Genomic DNA, 20,088 nt, shown 5'->3' with positions numbered 1-20,088 from the left:
CTAGGAAAGCCAAGAGTAACATATTTTAAGAGCTCTGGGCACCACAGGCTTCTCTGGGTTATTCTGCTTGAAGTTGACAGCATGGAGTATCTTGAAAAGCACCTTCAGGAAGAGGGTACAGTGTTAGTACCTGGTCCATGCAAAACAAAATGGGTGTGAAATGCTATCCATGGGTTCTTACTATCTTTGATCCTGAAGTTTAAAAGAGACCTTGAATACTCAAACGCAACTTTCCTAGAAAGTATAGCTTGCTTGTCACCTGACCTGGTGTCTACCTTCCCTGGACCTTCAGACAAAGCTCACTTCCAACCTTTGCCTGGGCTGTGAGGCTCACTTCTTTTGGGTCAGCCTGTGCTCACCTTCAGCAGTTGAGTTCCCAGAGGCCTCCTGACCATAGCCTATGCTTCTTGAGGGCATATTTTTACCATGGGCAGTGTGCTGACCTGGGCATCCAACTCCCATGGCCTCATTAAATCCTTGCTGCAACTTTATGAAGTGGATGCTGTTGGTCCCCCCAGTCTGTAGAGACATCCAAGGACCTGCTCAAGGTCACATTGCTGGTCAGTAGTAGAGCTGGAATTCAAGTTCAGGCCCAGCCTGCACCCTCAACCACCATGCCACATGCCCCTCCCAGGAGAAGGGCTTCTCTGAGGACAACCGTTGTATGTTAACATTAGGACCACAAGTAGTATCACACTTAAGTGTTATGTTTACATCTGGAGGTATAAGAAGATTCTTTTCTGAGGTCTAAGAAAGTTCTTTTCCTGATGAAAATGATATAGGCTTTTGTCTGTTTTGAGCTGTTATAACAGAGTACCTGAGACTGGCTAATTTATAAAGAAAAGATATTTATTTCCTCACAGTTCTGGAGGGTGGCTGGGAAGTCCAAGATCAAGGTGCTGGCATCTGGTGAGGGCCTTCTTGCTGTGTCATCATGTGGTGGAAGGTATCACATGGGTGAGAGAGAGGGAGGGGGACTGAGCTCATCCTTTTACCAGGAACCCATTCCCATTAATAACTAACTATTCCAATGATAATGGCATTAATCCACTCATGGGGGCAGAGCCCTTATAACTTAATTGCTTCTTAAAGGTTCCAACTCTCAACACTGTTGCACTGGGGATTAAGCTTGCAACGCATCAACTTTGGGGAATGCATTCAAACCATAGCAGCCTTCTTTTACTGGTGGGGAAAAAACCAAGTTTAAAAGACTGGAAAAATACATATGTACTTATGGAACTGCTCATTGGTTTCCCCATTGTAGATTCCATTCTCACACTACTTGGTGACACAACGCAGGTTGGAAGCCAGAAATGGGAAAAACACTGCTTTAGGTTAGAGGCAGGACTCTGTCAGGCAGGACTGGGCATAGTGTGTACTCGGCCTCTGAGCAGGGCACCATCCCTCCCTTCCCGTCTGCTGAAGTGACTTACCTGCAACTTGGGACATCCATGAGTATCTCAGACACCCCTCTGCTACTCTCTGGCCCACTGACCCATCCCTTAGTCTCCTCTGTTAGTTTTTAATACATTTAAAACACTGGGAGATTCCATTATTGAGTACTTGATCTGAACTTGACACTGTGTTGAACTCCTCGGTGGAGATGGAAAATAAAAAGATCTAATCCTTGTACTTGATGAACCTACACTTAATTTTTGAGAGGAGATGCATTTATGAAATAATAGAGGAAGTTAAAGCTGTTTGTAGTAAATAACGGTATTAGATTCCTATGGTTGTTGTAACGAATTACCACAAACACAGTGACTTGAAACACATACACATTTCTTCTGGAAGTCAGAGGTATAAAGTGGGTTGGCAGGGCAGTGTTCCTTCTGGAGGGTATAGGAGAGAATCTGTTTCCTTGCTTTTTCCGGCTTCTAGAGGCCACTTGCACATGGCCGTCCTCCAACTTCAAAGCCAGCAGCATAGCATCTTCCAGTCTATCTGATCTCTACTTTGTGGTCATATCCCCTTTTCTGACCCTGACCCTCCTGCCTCTCTCATTTATGAGCCTTTGTGGTTACACTGGGCCCACCCTGATAATCCAGAATCTTCCCTCCTCCAGAACCTCAATTTACAGGCTGGGCATGGTGGCTCATTCCTGTAATCCCAGCACTTTGGGAGGCCAAGGCTGGAGGATCATTTGAAGCCAGGAGTTCAAGACCAACCTGGGCAACATGGCGAAACCCCATCTCTACAAAAAAATACCAAAAAATTAGCCAGACATGGTGGCATGCACCTGTGGCCCCAGCTACTTGGAAGGCTGAGGTGGGAGGATCACTTGAAGCCAGGAGTCAGAGGCTGTAATGAGCTGTGATCATGCCATTGCACCCCAGCCTTGGAGACAGAGTGAGATCCTGTCTCAAAAAAAAAAAAAAAAAAAAAAAAAAAAATTCCTCAACTTAATCACATCTGCAAGTCCCTTTTGCCACAGATTCATAGGTTTCAGGGACTAGGATGTGGATAGCTTTGGGGTGGGGGAGGCATTATTCAGTCTCCTACAATGAGTTACTGAAAATGAATTGACAATGTATAGGTTATTTATTTGGTAGGCTGAGCATAATAATGGCATTAATTATGAGGCAGTAAGGGGAACTGGAGGGAGCCCCTAAAGCCTGAGGAATGGGAGGGAGAAGGCATCTTGGGAAAAGTAGAGAAGGAGGCGGTCTGTGTGTAGTATGGTGGTGGGTAGGAGAGCGGAGGTGCCATTGACAATGGCCCCAGCTAGCTGAGGTAGAAGCTACAGGTTAGAATACACAAGGAGGGCATGGCTAGTCTGGGCTCCTGTGTGAGGTAGGACCTGAGAGCCACCCAGAAGAGTTTAGGTTTAGTCTGTAGTGATGGAGGCTGCTGGAGCTAGCAGTGTAACCCAACATTAGGGAAAGTAATGCTGATGTAAAACTGCTTGATACTTTATGTACAACTTGGATATGACTTAGAATCAAAGTCAGAATCAGGCTTGAAAACCTAATGAGTAGTAGGAAAGGAATGAGTTGGAGAATACTTGTAAAGAATACTAGAGGAGGCCAGGCGTGGTGGCTCATGCCTAGAATTCCAGCACTTTGGGAGGCCAAGGCGGGCAGATTGCTTCAGCCCAGGAATTTAAGACCAGCCTGGGCAACATGATGAAACCCTGATGCTGGCCGGGCACAGTGGCTCAAGCCTGTAATCCCAGCACTTTGGGAGGCCGAGGTGGGCGGATCACAAGGTCAGGAGATCGAGACCATCCTGGCGAACACAGTGAAACCCCGTCTCCACTTAAAAAATACAAAAAATTAGCCGGGCGAGATGGCGGCGCCTGTAGTCCCAGCTACTCGGGAGGCTGAGGCAGGAGAATGGCATAAACCCGGGAGGCGGAGCTTGCAGTGAGCTGAGATCCGGCCACTGCACTCCAGCCTGGGCGACAGAGCGAGACTCCGTCTCAAAAAAAAAAAAAAAAAAAAAAAAAAAAAAAAAAAAAAAAGAAACCCTGATGCTACAAAATGGAAAGAAAAAATGCTAGAGGAAATTGCTGTGTGTTGCCTAAGAGTCTGGAAACAGAAATAGCTGCTGGTGAGTAGGCTTTCCCTTTGTCTCCAGGTGATATATTCACAGATAAGGAACAAGAGGAAAGCCAGGCTTACCAGGGCAGGTCAGGTAGGTCCCGTCAGGAATTTCACTATTGCTAAGAGAACCTCACTCCTGTAGACTTTGTTGTTTAAGGCACTTGGGATGCTGTAAAGTCTTGAACTCATTACACTTTTATTATGGGCTGCAGAAAACATCAGTAAAGGTTAATTAGTGCCATATTTATCCTTACATGCTGCTTTTACATCTCCTAAAGCTTTATCACTTATTGATCCTTTCTTATTTTTCTTGTGCTATACGGCTCAGTTCCAAGAGAGGGCAGATCTGGGGATCAGATGACAGCCAGTATTTAGGCTGAATTAGAGGAAGCAAAGGCAATCCTTTTGCAACAGAAGATGGGTTTTCCTTTCAGATGCATCTAGATCTAGAGTATTCTGGAAATGTTGGTGTTAAATCTAAAGCATATTTGAGATTATTTCTTTTTTTTTTTTTTTTTTTTTTTTTTTGAGACGGAGTCTGGCTCTGTCGCCCAGGCTGGAGTGCGGTGGCCGGATCTCAGCTCACTGCAAGCTCCGCCTCCCAGGTTCACGCCATTCTCCTGCCTCCGCCTCCCAAGTAGCTGGGACTACAGGCGCCCGCCTCGTCGCCCGGCTAGTTTTTTTTTTTTTTTTTTTTTTTTTTTTTTTTTTTGAGGCGGAGTCTTGCTCTGTCGCCCAGGCTGGAGTGCAGTGGCCGGATCTCAGCTCACTGCAAGCTCCGCCTCCTGGGTTCCCGCCATTCTCCTGCCTCAGCCTCCCAAGTAGCTGGGACTACAGGCGCCCGCCTCGTCACCCGGCTAGTTGTTTGTATTTTTAGTAGAGACGGGGTTTCACTGTGTTCGCCAGGATGGTCTCGATCTCCTGACCTTGTGATCCGCCCGTCTCGGCCTCCCAAAGTGCTGGGATTACAGGCTTGAGCCACCGCGCCCGGCTAGTTTTTTGTATTCTTTAGTAGAGACGGGGTTTCACCATATTAGCCAGGATGGTCTCGATCTCCTGACCTTGTGATCCGCCCGTCTCGGCCTCCCAAAGTGCTGGGATTACAGGCTTGAGCCACCGCGCCCGGCCAGAGATTATTTCTTTAAGCACCCCAGTAATGATAAAATAGGTATGTTTTGAAACTGTGATGTTCTTCTGTCTCTCAGGCTTTTAGTAGAAGGAATGCAGGGAAGAAAGACATTTTTGTTAATTTTTGCTGCTGAATCAGGTTGCTTATAGCCCAAGAGGCAGCCACCCATCATCATCTTGTAGGATCTAGCTTGTAGGATCATCTGATAACTCTGCAAGGCAGCTGGTGTGTCAGGCTTGGGCACCATAGTCTCTGCCTTCCCCCGACCTTCCCCTTCCTGGGCGTTGGGGTTCCACCAGCTGGTGCCTGGCGGTGTTCTTCTTTGCCTGAGTATGCAATGGTGATTCCCAGATGAGACCTCCTAAGCTAGGCCCACACACAACCCTCCTGTTCCCTCACTCCATCAGCGACTTGTCTGTCAATTCTCTCCCTGCTTTTCTCCTTTCACTGATGCTCAGGGCAACATTTGGTACTGGAGACCTGTTTTCACCTGCTTCCCACCTCTTCTCTAGCATTTTTTGCCTTATCTAATGGTTCCTATGCTAGCATGTTTTAATCAGAGGATTACAGTGGCGTTTATACCTTGGATTTTCTTTCTGTGCTATCATTTCAGGAGAAGGTAGTGTTTATTACTTCTGAAAACAGCAGGGATAATGTGAACTAATACTCTAGTGTAAGGCCTAAATACTACATCTTATTCTTGATGACTTAAACTTGTATTTTCTTTTTTTTTTTGAGACGGAGTCTCGCTCTGTCGCCCAGGCTGGAGTGCAGTGGCCGGATCTCAGCTCACTGCAAGCTCCACCTCCCAGGTTCACGCCATTCTCCTGCCTCAGCCTCCCGAGTAGCTGGGACTACAGTCGCCCGCCATCTCGCCCGGCTAGTTTTTTGTATTATTTAGTAGAGATGGGGTTTCACCGTGTTAGCCAGGATGGTCTCAATCTCCTGACCTCGTGATCCACCCGTCTCGGCCTCCCAAAGTGCTGGGATTACAGGCTTGAGCCACCACGCCCGGCCTAAACTTGTATTTTCGTTGGTAAAATACTATGTGCAAAGTTTAAAAAGCCAACAGTTCTGAAAAGTCTGTAATGACAAAGTCATTAATTCTCACTCCCTCTCTACCACTCTTTAGCTTCTTCTAGCTCTTTCTCCTAGTGTTTGTCTCCATGTTGCTAAATAATCTCATAGTATTCTTTGAGGACTTTTTAGACTTCTCTCACTTTGTTGAAGGAGTTTTTAATGCTCTTAGGCAGCCCCTATGCCTACTGCATTTTCCTTCTCTCCCCACCTCCCACCTCCCCACCCCCTACACTTGACTTTTGGAAATATTTTCCGGTCTTAAAGTGCTTGTCAAGTTCATCCCAAGTAAGCAGTGAGGCAGGTTTCCTGTTCTTTTTCTTCACATTTTTGAGACAAGGTCTTGCTTTGTTGCCCAGCCTGGAGTGCAGTGGTGTGATCATAGCTCACTGCAACCTCTGCCTCCTAGGCTCAAGCAATCTTTCCACCTCAGCCTCCTGAATAGCTGGGACTGCAGCCTGTGTCACCACACCCAGCTAATTTTTGTATTTTTTGTAGAGACCATGTTGTCCAGTCTGGTCTTGAACTTCTGGCTCAAGTGATCTGTCTGCCTTGGTCTCCCAAAGTGTTGGGATTGCAGGCATGAGCCACTGCGCCTGGCCTCCTGTTCTTAGTTGGCTAATTTTACTCTAATCTCAATGCTTCACACCAGAATGTTTCTTGAATACCAACCTTGCCAGTAACTGAACAAACTACATGTAAAGACTCTTCTTGGGTATTGGAACCCAACACAGTGTGGAAGGGTAGACTGAAGAGTCACAGTGCACTTCTATCAAGAAGTTAGCGGAGGTTATCCCTGTAGTCTGCCTAGATGGTTCAGGTTGTCTGAAACTTAAATGGAAGTTGAGGCTCTGAATACACGTAGTACTTCTGAATCTGTGGCAGGTAGTGCAGTCTTACCTGATTTAGAGAATACATAGAGAGGCCAGGCATCTATGTGCAACTCAGCTTCATCAGCCAGAAGCGAATGCCCTCTCTCACCTCACCCCAGTAATACTTAACCTAGCCATAATTAGCCAACCAAAGATAGGAACAAGATGCCAAGGCCAAGAGCACTTGAGAATTGAGCACTCCATCTAACAAGGGAGGTCATCGAGTTTCTTCTCCACCCTTTCCCTGAAGTAACTCTTGGAGCAAGCTCGGGACACTGGGTTCAGATGGCTCGGAAAGTTCTGGGGCACTAATAAGATCAGACATTTTTTTGGGAATTTTTTACCTCAGAAAATTCCAGTTGTCAAAGATTCCTGTAGAGCAATGTGTGGCAATTACAGTATGGGAAAAACAACAACAGCAACAGCAAAGGAAAGGTTTTATGAGAGGGAAGCTCAAGCAATTCCATTAGAACAGGTTGACTCACCCAACTGTAGTCTGTTCTAACAACTTTAGAAAAGAAGATGAAATGAAACCATGAGATCATAGTGAACAGAACTGAGAAAACGGATGAATTACGAGACAAGCTTTTCATAAAAATCACCTGTTTCTCAATTTCTGCGGTGTGATTGCGATCATAAACATAAAGCCACTCCGGCTCTCAAAGATTGACTGTCTCTCCCACAAAGCACTCGCCAGACACAAACTGAGAGAAGGGCAGGGATGGGAAAGAACTTCGTTCTGTGAGGGCACAGATAGAGGACACTGACTCGGCTACGGTTCCCAGAAATACCAGCTCCTCGAGTGGCTGATGTTGGATAGTTGAGCTAAGATTTCAGGGTTAAGGATGGTTTCATTTGAGGAATGGGAGGAGATTGTCCAGGCAGAAGGCATAGCATGTGCCAAGTCGCCATGGCAGGAAGAAAGGAGATGCAGTTGAAAAACTCAAAGAACCAGCTCTCAGGATGAGAGGGGCAGGGAATCTGAGATAAGGCTGGAGGGTTAGGCTGGCCCGATACCATGAGGTCAAGGGTTTCAAGCAAGAAAAAATGCCGCACTAAGATTTGCTGTGTGAATAGACCACTCTGCCTGTAGTAGGCAGGGTGTGCTGGGGCCATGGGAGTGTTGAGTGGCCAGTCAGTGAGCCATTGCTGTAGCCTGGGGGAGGGCTGGAGAAAAGTGGATGGATGTGGGAATTTTGGAGGGGGTGAATCCACAGGACTTGACAGAGTGGCTATGAGGGAGAGGGAGTGATCAAGGATGCCACTTAAGTTTCTGACCCACAGAGTGTGCTAGACTGGATGATACTACTTTTTCTTTTTCTTTTTTCTTTTCTTTTGTCTCATCTTCCTTCTTTCTTTCTTTCTCTCTCTCTCTCTCTCTCTCTTTCTTTCTTTCTTTCTTCTTCTTTTTTGGAATCCCTCTAATGGTTTTCTAAAAATAGGGTCTTTTGGTATACCTTTCCACAGTACAAGTACTGATAGATTTGCTTATGGAAAATCTTTAGGGAATGCACTGGGCAGTGGGAAGAGGGTTATCACGAAAGATGTGAACACTGACGTGGGAGGCCTCAGCAATCCAGATATTGAAGTGGGAGGACTACTTAGAACTGACAGTTTGAGTAATGGCAGGAGGGACATCATCAAGATGCTCCTGATGCGTTATTTATAAGTGATTTAAATGAAAGGTGAGAAGCAGATGGAAAGGAAGTACAATGTGCGGTGTGTCTACATCATGCCTGTGTTTGAACATGATCATTGGAAAGACTGATCAAATGTTATAGTTTAGAGACCATGCTTACCCAATGATCATTCCTTTAAAAGTAAAGCTTGAAATTTGGGAAATGACATTTTTACAAAATGGCAAAACTGAACTTGTTTTGTTTTCTAAGGTGATTGATATGCCTGAGCACAACCCTGGCAATTTGGGAGGAACAATGAGACTGGGAATAAGAAGAACTGTTTTCAAAACTGAAAATTCAATATTAAGTAAGTTTCCCATGTTGTTTATTTTACAAGACGTCGGATGTCGCTCATGTGACTGCAGGTGCCCCATACTCTGGGTGGTGGAGACTCACCCCTGCCCCTTCCAGCATCCTTGGAGGGCCCTGATTCTCCCTCTTCCCATCTCCCTTACCCTCACTGACCCTCTGCTCTGGGCATTCCTCTCCCTAGTAAGCTTGTCCCTTGGGCTGGCCTCAGTAGAACACATTGAATGCCCCTCCGCATTTGATCTGCATGACTACCTCCTGTTCATTGGGCTGTTTTGTGAGTTACCGATGCTCCTGGAGATGAACTTGGACTGGGAGAGAGAGCCCTGATTCACACTCAGTTCTTTTGAATCCATGGTTCTCTCCTTTACATTTGAACCGGTTCCCTGTTTAATGTCTGTTTACCTGATCTTAGTGACTCACAAATGAACTTCCAAGTAGGAGGGCAGTTGTGCATCTCAGAAGCATATTTCTCTGTTCCCTGGCAGCCCCAGTGTGGGGAGATGGCTTGCCATTTGCTATTTGCTGATCTTTCCACTCCCCGAAAGGTTAATTCTAATTTCTGTGGAACTGTTTTCATAAATTAGCATATTACATAAGAATAACTTATTGTTTAAAACAAACCAAAGCCTTTCATTCAATTTAATAATTATATCTTGAGTGCCCACTCTGTGCCATGTGCAGATATAATAGTGACCAGGACAGATACCAGCCCTGCCTTCCTAGGGCCTCAAAAACAAGCGGAAGAAATGTGACAAAAGGGGAAGGCAGATTGCTAAGGGGACCGGATGCTCAGGAATTGTGAGTGTTCGGTGTCATTTTCGTGAAATTATAAGAATCCCTTAGAATCCTGTGAAGTTATAAGAATTCTTTAGAAAATGCCTTCTTAACTCAAGAAAGAGTAAGACCAGAAATATGAGCTTCTCCTTTAAAGATGAATATAAACCTTCTAAGGAATAGAAAGCTTCCCAGCCAGAATGAAATTTAAAAATGAAAGGCTTCAAAGTAAATACAGTTTCCTCCTTTCTCTGCATAAAAAACCATTGTTCTCTAAGTCACTAACATTTTTCCTTACAAATACTATATAAGAATATTTTTTCTTCATGAATGTTAGCAATTCTGTAGCTTTCAGGTGTCTTCAGATACTATGAAACTTTGTTCAAATAATTGCCTACGTGACAAAAAATGGTTAGTGAAAAATTAATGTCCTAAAATTATATCCATTGAGAAAGATTCACTGATAATTGTTCTAACTTTTTAAAAAGAGCATTGTACTCAATATAGTTACAAATTTGATAGATATAAGTCTGATTTAGGATTTTTCTTGGCCAATCACAGTGACTCACACCAGCACTTTGGGAGGCCGAGGCAAGCAGATTGCTTGAGCCCAGGAATTCAAGACCAGCCTGGGCAACATGGGGAGACACTGCATCTACAAACATTACAAAAATTAGCCTGGCATGGTGGCTCATGCCTGTGGTCCCAGCCACTGGGGAGGCTGAAGCGGGACGATCCCCTGAGCCCAGGAGGTTGAGGCTGCAGTGAGCCATGATGGTGCTTCTGCACTCCAGCCTGGGTAAAAAAGATTTGTTTTTCTTAGTGCTGGATGTGGTGTAATGTGCCTGTAGTCCCAGCTACTTGGGAGGCTGAGATGGGAGGATTGCTTGAACCCAGGAGTCGGAGACCAGGCTGGGCAACATAGTGAGACTCCGTCTCAATTTAAAAAATAGAATTTGTTTTTCTTCACAGTACACATAAAATTATTGATGATTTAGGCCGGGCGCGGTGGCTCAAGCCTGTAATCCCAGCACTTTGGGAAGCCAAGACGGGCGGATCACGAGGTCAGGAGATCAAGACCATCCTGGCTAACATGGTGAAACCCCGTCTCTACTAAAAAATACAAAAACTAGCCGGGGGAGGTGGCAGGCGCCTGTAGTCCCACCTACTCGGGAGGCTGAGGCAGGAGAATGGCATGAACCCGGGAGGCAGAGCTTGCAGTGAGCTGAGATCCGGCTACTGCACTCCAGCCTGGGCGACAGAGCGAGACTCCGTCTCGAAAAAAAAAAAAAAAATTGATGATTTTATTATTTTTATGAATCTTAAACACAGCACCAAAGCTTGTTTTGAAAAATTTTGAAAACAACTTTATTGAGATATAATTCATCATATAATTCATCTATTAGTAGTGTACAATTCACTGATTTTTTTTTTTTTTGAGACGGAGTCTCGCTCTGTCGCCCAGGCTGGAGTGCAGTGGCGCGATCTCGGCACACTGCAATCTCCGCCTCCCAGGTTCACGCCATTCTCCTGCCTCAGCCTCCCGAGTAGCTGGGACTACAGGCACCTGCCGACTATTTTTTTTGTATTTTTAGTAGAAACGGAGTTTCATCGTCTTAGCAAGGATGATCTTGATCTCCTGACCTCATGACCTGTCTGCCTCGGCCTTCCAAAGTGCTGGGATTACAGGCGTGAGCCACTGCACCCAGCCCAATTCACTGATTTTTTTAGTGCATTCACAGAGTTGTGCAACTATCACCGCAATTTTAGGACATTTTCATCACCTCCTGTAGAAACCCTGTACCCATTAGCTGTCACCAACCCTACTCCCCGCCAGCCCCTGGCAACCACTAATCTACTTTCTGTCTATAGGTTTGCCCATTATGGACATTTCATGTAAACGGAACCATACGATTTGTGGTCTTTTGTGTCTGGCTTCTTTCTTTGTTTTTTCTTTTTTTGAGATAGTCTCACTCTTCGCCCAGGCTGGAGTGCAGTGGCGCGATCTCGGCTCACTGCAACCTCCACCTCCCAGATTTAAGCGATTCTCCTGCCTCAACCTCCCGAGTAGCTGGGATTACAGACACCCACTACCACGCCTGGCTAATTTTTGTTTTTTTAGTAGGACGGGGTTTTATTGGCCACGCTGGTCTTGAAGTCCTGACTTCAGGCGATCTGCCCATCTTGGCCTCCCAAAGTGCTGGGATTACAGGCGTGAGTCACCATGCCTGGTCTGTCTTCTTTCTTTTATCATAATTTTTTTTTGCTGCATCCACATTGTAGCATGTATCAGTACTTCATTCCTTTTCATGCCAAATAATATTCCATTGTGTGGATGGACCACATTTTGTTTATCCACTCATCAGCTGCTGGACATTTGGGTTGTTTCCAGGCAACAATTTCTTTAATTTTTTCTCCTTAATTTTTTAAAAAGTCCCTTTTCTAAAGGGAAAGAAAATTATGTTGCCTTAAATTTAAGTTGTGCTTCATAGTTTCCAAGAAGCATGTGATATATGAACTTGTGCCCTCACACTTGTGCAGCACTGTCTTCCACAGGTCTCCAAAAAAGGCTGTGCCAGAGATAAGAATGTGACCACTGTGCGAGGCTCTACTGGGTAGCATAAAAATATCAAAACATATAGCATGATAGTGGGTTTTTTTGTTGTTGTTTTCTTTTGTTTTTTGAGACAGAGTTTCACTCTTGTTGCCCAGGCTTGAGTGCAGTGGCGCGATCTTGGCTCACTGCAACCTCCACCTCCCGGGTTCAAGCGATTCTCCTGCCTCAGCCTCCCAAGTAACTGAGATTACAGGCATGCGCCACCACGCTCAGCTAATTTTGTGTATTTTTAGTAGAGACGGGGTTTCTCCATGTTGGTCAGGCTGGTTTCGAACCCCTAATCTCAAGTGATCCGCCTGCCTCGGCCTCCCAAAGTGCTGAGATTACAGGCATGAGCCACTGTGCCCGGCTGATAGTGTTTTATGGACCTTTTTTTCTCCTAGTCAACATATTTCTTTTGTAGAATTTCATGTATTTATTTATGTTTTTATAAGCTGGCACATTTCTTTTGGAGGAGTACCCCATCCCCTATTGGCACGTTTCTTTTGTAGGCTTTTTTCCAAGTCAGCACATTTTTGCAAGAATGCTATGAACAAAATACATTTGCCTACATTGCCTGTGAAAACAATGAACAATTTTGATAGGAAGCATTTAAATGCTATTCATTTTTTCATTTAAATTTGACTTATAGGCCAGGAGTTACAATGATTGGATTAAATAGAAAAACAGGAAAGTAGGCGGGGCGCGGTGGCTCAAGCCTGTAATCCCAGCACTTTGGGAGGCCGAGGCGGGCAGATCACGAGGTCAGGAGATCGAGACCATCTTGGCTAACACGGTGAAACCCCGTCTCTACTAAAAATACAAAAAATTAGCTGGGCGTGGTGACGGGCGCCTGTAGTCCCAGCTACTTGGAGGCTGAGGTGGGAGAATGGCATGAACCCGGGAGGCGGAGCTTGCAGTGAGCCGAGATTGCGCCGCTGCACTCCAGCCTGGGCAACACAGCCAGACTCCGTCTCAAAAAAAAAAAAAAGGAAAAAAAGAAAAACAGGAAAGTAAAGAGTTCTCTAGTAAAAAACAATGCCTTGAAATAGGATCACAGCCTAAAGATATTGATAGCCACAGTGGATGGATGACTAGAGTCAGCCTATTGTTTTTTTTTTTTTTTTTTTTTTCTTTTTGAGACAGAGTTTCGCTGTTGTCACCCAGGCTGGAGTGCAGTGACACCATCTTGGCTCACTACAACCTCCGCCTCCCAGGTTCGAGCGATTCTCCTGCCTCAGCCTCTCCAGTAGCTGAGAGTACAGGTGTGCGCTACTATGCCTGGCTAATTTTTTATGTTTTATTTGAGGTGGCGTTTCACCACGTTGGCCAGGCTAGTCTTGAATTCCTGACTTTGGGTGATCCTTCTGCCTCGGCCTCCCAAGGTGCTGGGATTATGGGCGTGAGCTACCCCGCCCAGCCGAGCCTAATTTTTACATTCAAGAACAATTCCTCTTTTTTTCTTAATCACCTGTTACTTCCTTAAGGGTTATGAAAACTATGAATTCACTTTTTCTGAAGTGGAGATTATAGGTTTGAATTGATTTGGACAAAAGTACTGGTAATGATTTGCCCTGTTTATAAGCAGCGTGTTCCTGGAAATTCCCTTCCTGTGTTCTATGTGTTATCTTCATCTGCAAAGGCCTTTTCCTATAAAAGGGCTAATGATAGTGTGTGTAGAATTATCAAAGCTGATTCAAGGGTAATTAGAAATGAGACATTTTTGAGGAAGAGGGAGAGATTTGTTAAAGGATTCAAAATAATTATCCTGATTTGATCACTATACATTATATGTATTGAAACATGACTATGTGCCCCATAAATATGTACAATTATTATTTGTGAATTAAAAAAGAAAGAAGATGTTTTTCTAAACTGTATTATCTATAATCCTCTACCTGAGTATTCATTGCATATCCATGGTCTTTTCCAGACTTCATCAAGATTAGTTTTTATATAGTCTTTTCTGGTAGTGTCACTTTTTCCTGTATCTGGTCTTCCTGTCTATGATCTGTGCATATAGTATTTAATTGTGTTAAGGAATCATATTCTGCTGATTCATTTCCTACTGATAAACACTTCACATGGTTTCTGGCATTTTGTTAGAAAAATGCTGAATTGAACATCTTGACACAGTGTTTTCGTTCTTTTGAATATTTCCTTAGGATAGATTTCCAGGAGTTGGATTATTATGTCAAAGGGTATGAACACTTTTATGACTGATAATTCTGCCAGATTGTTGGAAAGAAGGGCTGAGCAAGGTCATGATGACAATCGCTGTACTTGTGTTCCTGTTTTCCCTAGTCTTTTTGGTAGGATTATTTTTCTTCTTGCTCTATCAGCAGGAACAAAAAGAGCCCTATTTCTGTTCATTGCTACAAAGTGAAAACGTTTGCTACCTCAAATATTGATTTACTTGTGTGTATAGTGCCCAGGTCTGAAGTCTTTATTAGGACTTAACTATGGGTTGGTAAACTTTTTCAATAAAGGGGCAGATAGTAAATATTTTTGGCTTTGTGGCCGTTGTGGTGTGAAAACAGCTAGAGGCAAATATGTGACTGAATGAGCATGGCTGTGTCCCAACAAAACTTTATCTATGGGCGCTGAAAGTTGATTCCATATCATTTTCATGTGGCATGAAATATTATTGTTTGATTTAATTTTTTCAACCAATTTAAAGTGTAAAAACCATTCTTAGTTCAAGGGCCAAACAGAAACAGTCAGGGGGATCCCATGACTGTGGGCTGGTCCATAGTCTGCTGAATCCTGGTCTAAACAAGAACCTTTCAGCCTGGGCAACATAGTGAGACCCTGTCTCTACAAAAAAATTTTAGAAAATCAGCCAGGTGTCGTGGCACACACCTGTAGTCCCAGCTACTCAGGAGGCTGAGGCAGAAGGATTGCTTGAGCCCAGGGAGTTGAGGCTGCAATGAGCCATGATAGTACCACTGCACTCCAGTCTGGGCAACAGAGCAAGGCCCTGTCTCAAAAACAAAAAAAAAAGAAAAGAAAAAGAACTGCACGTTGAATGAACTCCACGGATGAGGCAGTGAGCTACTCCCATCCTAGGCAGAATTGAAGGACATCATCTCCCCACTTCTCTGCTGGCTTGCATACATATCCTATTTCATGACAGAGAATAGGACTAAGGGGGCTTTCAGAAGTCAGTTGATATAACCTCTTTATTTTTCAGCTGAGGAAATGGAGGACTGAGAAATGAAGTGGCACACAGTTGGGAGAGTCAGAACTAGGGCTGGGACACTCTTCCCATGTTATTTTCTAGTCTTCTAATAAAACATGCTGTCCTGGCTCCTCCGTCTAGTGTTATAATCACTCTCCAAAATGTAACTCTAGGCCAGGCATGGTGGCTCATGCCTGTAATCCCCGCACTTTCGGAGGCCAAGGTGGCTGGATCACTTGAGGTCAGGAGTTTGAGACCAGCCTGGCCATCATGGTGAAACCTTGTCTCTACTAAAAATACAAAAATTAGCTGGGCATGGTGTTACACACCTGTAGTCCCAGTTACTCAAGAGGCTGAGGCAGGAGAATAGCTTGAACCCGGGAGGCGGAGGTTGCAGTGAGCAGAGATCACACCACTGCACTTCAGCCTGGGTGACAGAGAGAGACTCTGTCTCAAAAAAAAAAAAAAAAAAGAAAGAAAAAAGGTAACTCTTGAAATACACAATTGTTAGACTCCTTGATGCTCTACCCTTCAGGTCTGTATATTTTATTGCGTGTAAATTATATCTCGATTTTTAAAAAACTAATTTTTTACCTTTTAAAAAAAATTTTTAATTTAAAAAAATAGAGACAGGGTTTCTCTTTGTCGCCCAGGCTGGTCTTTAACTCCTGGCCTCAAGCAATCCTCCTGCCTCAGCCTCCCAAAGTGGTGGGATTACAGGCATGAGTCACTGTGTCTGGCCTTAAAAAAGCTTATACTATCTGGAAAGTTAGATAGTAGGGCTTGTCTCCTTATAGTGATGCTATTAGTCGGTTAATTAACTCATTAGACGATTTTTGAAAAGCAGGGAGAAGTGGCACAGTGTGGGTAAGTCTTAAGTGGGGTGCTTTGAAAAGTAAGAAATAGGCCGGGCGCGGTGGCTCAAGCCTGTAATCCCAGCACTTTGGGAGGCCGAGACGGGTGGATCACGAGGTCAGGAGATCAAGACCATCCTGGCTAACATGGTGAAACCCCATCTCTACTAAAAATACAAAAAACTAGCCGGGCGAGGTGGCGGGCGCCTGTAGTCCCAGCTACTCGGGAGGCTGAGGCAGGAGAATGGCGTAAACCCAGGAGGCGGAGCTTGCAGTGAACTGAGGTCCGGCCACTGCACTCCAGCCTGGGTGACAGAGCGAGACTCCGTGTCAAAAAAAAAAAAAAAAAGAAAAGTAAGAAATATAGAATGAGGAGTGGCTAGAGATGGAGGGATCAGTCTCATGTGAGAGGGGAGCCAGGGGAACACTGAGGAACTAAGTTATTAGACGGTTTTAAGACTCCAAAAATGAACTTTATTGTTTTTTTTTTTTTTTTTTTTTTTTTTTTTTTTTTTTTTTTTTTTGAGACCGAGTCTCGCTCTGTCGCCCAGGCCGGAGTGCAGTGGCCGGATCTCAGCTCACTGCAAGCTCCGCCTCCCGGGTTTACGCCATTCTCCTGCCTCAGCCTCCCAAGTAGCTGGGACTACAAGCGCACGCCACCTCGCCCGGCTAGTTTTTTATATTTTTTTAGTAGAGACGGGGTTTCACCGGGTTAGCCAGGATGGTCTCAATCTCCTGACCTTGTGATCCGCCCATCTCGGCCTCCCAGAGTGCTGGGATTACAGGCTTGAGCCACCGCGCCCGGCCAACTTTATTGTTTTGCTTGTGGCTCTCAACTGAGAGCACAAGAGATGGGAACATAATAAAGCACAAAGAAATTCAGACAAGGTTCGGAGCTCATTCAGGGATGGTCAACAACTTGATAGTGTCTCTAAAATATTACAAGACCCTGTCCTTAATTTGCTTGGTCAAGTCCCAGATGTGTTGGCAAGACATCCAGTGAGGGAGGCAAGACTTTGTCTGTGTTGAGTGTGGTTTCCAAACCAAATTGCCACCTGCTAGAAAGAACATGTTTTTCAGACCATTTCAGCTCACGTGTTTGAATACTGCACAACCTGATGTGTGTGCATTTAGTAGGAATGCTAGCCCCAAACTTATTTATTTCTTTATTTTAGAGACAGGATTTTCTCTGTTGTCCAGGCTGAAGTGCAGTGGTGTGATCGTAACTTGCTGCAGCCTCAACCTCCTAGACCCAAGCAGTCCTCCTGCCTCAGCCTCCTGAGTAGCTGGGACTACAGCCACATGCCACCACGCCTGGCTAATTTCTAATTTTTTTTTTTTTTTTTTTTTTTGAGACGGAGTCTTGCTCTGTTGCCCAGGCTGGAGTGCAGTGGCATGATCTTGGCTCACTGCAACCTCCGCCTCCCGGGTTCAAGCAATTCTCCTATCTCAGCCTCCCAAGTAGCTGGCACTACAGGCGCCTGCCACCATGTCTGGCTAATTTTTGTATTTTTAGTAGAGACGGGTTCACCATATTGGTCAGGCTGGTCTTGAACTTCTGACCTCAGGTGATCCACTCGCCTCGGCCTCCTGAAGTGCTGAGATTACAGGCATGAGCCACTGCGCCCAGCCTCAAATTTTTGTAGAGATGGGATCTCTTTGTTGCCCAGGCTAGTCTCAAATTCTTGGCCTCAAGAGATCCTCAATGGCCTTTGGTACACTTTTTCAATAAGGGACCAGATAGTAAATATTTTTGGCTTTGCAGCCATTGTGGTGTGAAAGCAGCTACAGATAAATATGTGAGTGAATGAGCATGGCTGTGTCCCAACAGAGTTTTATTTATGGGTGCCGGAAGTTGATTTCATATCATTTTCACATGACATGAAATGTTCTTCTTCATTTTGTCCAGCCATCAACCTAATTTAAAGCTCCCAAATTCTCTATGCCCTCCAAACCAGCACCCAAACAGTTAGGGAGCACTTGCCCTTAGAAGCAGGGGAATGCCACGAGGTGGAAGGGTGCAGAGAAGGCCCACAGGCTCCAGGAGAGAGAGGAGGGAAGAGGTGGGCCTTGAGCATGGGGTTGTACTGTGGGCTCCCTATAGGGAGGTGTATCTGGTCCAGTTAAGAATGCAACACAACATAGGGCCGGGTGCGGTGGCTCACGCCTGTAATCCCAGCACTTTGGGAGGCCGAGGTTGGCGGATCACCTGAGATCGGGAGTTTGAGACCAGCCTGACTTACATGGAGAAACCCAGTCTCTACTAAAAATACAAAATTAAGGCCGGGCGCGGTGGCTCAAGCCTGTAATCCCAGCACGTTGGGAGGCCGAGACGGGTGGATCACGAGGTCAGGAGATCGAGACCATCCTGGCTAATACGGTGAAACCCCGTCTCTACTAAAAAATACAAAAAACTAGCCGGGTGAGTTGGCGGGCGCCTGTAGTCCCAGCTACTCGGGAGGCTGAGGCAGGAGAATGGCGTAAACCCGGGAGGCGGAGCTTGCAGTGAGCTGAGATCCGGCCACTGCACTCCAGCCCGGGCGACAGAGCGAGACTCTGCCTCAAAAAAAAAAAAAAATAAATAAATAAAAATAAAAATAAAAATAAAAATACAAAATTAGCCAAGCGTGGTGGCGCATGCCTGTAATCCCAGCTAGGCAAGAGAATTGCTGGAACCCGGGAGGCAGAGGTTGCAGTGAGCCGAGATTGTGCTATTACACTCCAGCCTGGCCAACAAGAGTGAAACTCCATCTCAAAAAAGAAAAGGAAAAAAAAAAAAAAAGAGAGAGAATGCAACACAACAAACTTGAAGGAGTTAGGAGCCCAGGGCAGTGCAGTTTATACAACTGGAGACCAGGACCTGGTGATTTCCAGAGTTCTGTGAAGCTGGCCCTCATCCTCAGAGCAGATGACATGGGGACAGTGAGGTTTGATGCAGGCAGATGACAGCTGGCAGAGGAGGCCTGGGAGAGCTCCTCAGGTTGATGCCGGCAGGAGCATGACACAACTCTGGGATACAAGATACCAGTGAAGCCTTCTGGACCGGGCAGGTGGAAACGGAATGCTTCATTCCTTTCAGAGACCTTCTCTGCATTTCCTCGTATTAAAGAAGAACTTGACTAAAACGACCAGTTCTGCTTTAATGTAAGGGAAAAAGGGTTTTGTTTGGAAAGAACAGAGGCACAAGGCCCGTTAAAAAGATATTGAGACCCAGTGCTGGGAGTCCCGGTACAGTTTATGGCATTGCAAATGCAGAGTGGTTAAATCTAAAATGTGAAAGAGCTGAGAGAAATGGGGAGAAGTTTTCAGGGGCTAGAAAAATGGCTTTGGCTTTCTTGTCTCTTATCGAAGCACTGATATGGAAAAACAGCTTCTGGTTCCTGGTGTGATTAGATTAGGAAGTTTAAAAAATAAAACCAAAACCAACATTGAACGTTCGTGAAACATTAGAGCAGGGGAAAAAAAAAAGAAAAACCATGTTAAAAAAAAAATCCTCAACTGAGTTAATGAGGTTATTTACATAACAATTTAAAAGAGGTCGCCAGGGATTTAGGAACCCTGAGAGTCCATGCCGTGGTAATTCGTCATTGTGCTGAGACACAAACTCCAGAGGAGCGTGGCAGGGCTTCGTGAGAGCTGCATACCACTTGGCGAGCCTCCCCGCCTGCCCCCAGAGCCCAGGTCCACACTGCAGGGTGGCTGTCTTCTTACTGCTTCTTGCCTTTTACTGGGGAAACCATTCGCTAAAGCGTGTTTGTTAATATGGAGGTTCATAGGTCTGGGACATAGCACCTTTCATCCTAACAACAGATGGCATTCCTGCCCCCTCTCTAGACAAGCGCTTGTCCTCATCACTTCACCGAAGGGAACTAGTGGAGTGGTTAAGAGCCCAGCCCCGGAGCCACTGCTCACCAGAGGCCCGTTGGGCCTCAGCTCTCAGTCTCTCGCTGTGTGGAGCTACTTACCCACACCACACCTCAGTTTCTGCATTTGAAAGACAGAGATAAGAGCGCCAGCCTCATGGGGTTCTTGTGAGGGTTAAATAAATGATATGCGGGAGCCCTTAGAA

The 20,088-nt window shown here is 45.3% G+C and overlaps 1 protein-coding gene across 1 annotated transcript in view; it reads left to right on the top strand.

Moving 5' to 3' along the window:
* The window catches only part of CTPS2 (CTP synthase 2), a 134,365-nt gene that overhangs the window by 71,600 nt on the left and 42,677 nt on the right, over nt 1-20,088 (top strand). Inside the window, exons 14-15 of the mRNA XM_030933646.1 lie at nt 8,513-8,667; nt 9,027-9,159. Coding sequence (XP_030789506.1) covers nt 8,513-8,667; nt 9,027-9,159 — 288 coding nt within the window. The remainder of the gene's footprint in view (nt 1-8,512; nt 8,668-9,026; nt 9,160-20,088) is intronic.

This window comes from Rhinopithecus roxellana, chromosome 7 (assembly GCF_007565055.1).
Source record: "Rhinopithecus roxellana isolate Shanxi Qingling chromosome 7, ASM756505v1, whole genome shotgun sequence".
Lineage (NCBI taxonomy): Eukaryota > Metazoa > Chordata > Mammalia > Primates > Cercopithecidae > Rhinopithecus > Rhinopithecus roxellana.
The sequence above is the reverse complement of the archived record's forward strand: the minus strand, read 5'-3'. Positions and strand labels throughout refer to the sequence as shown.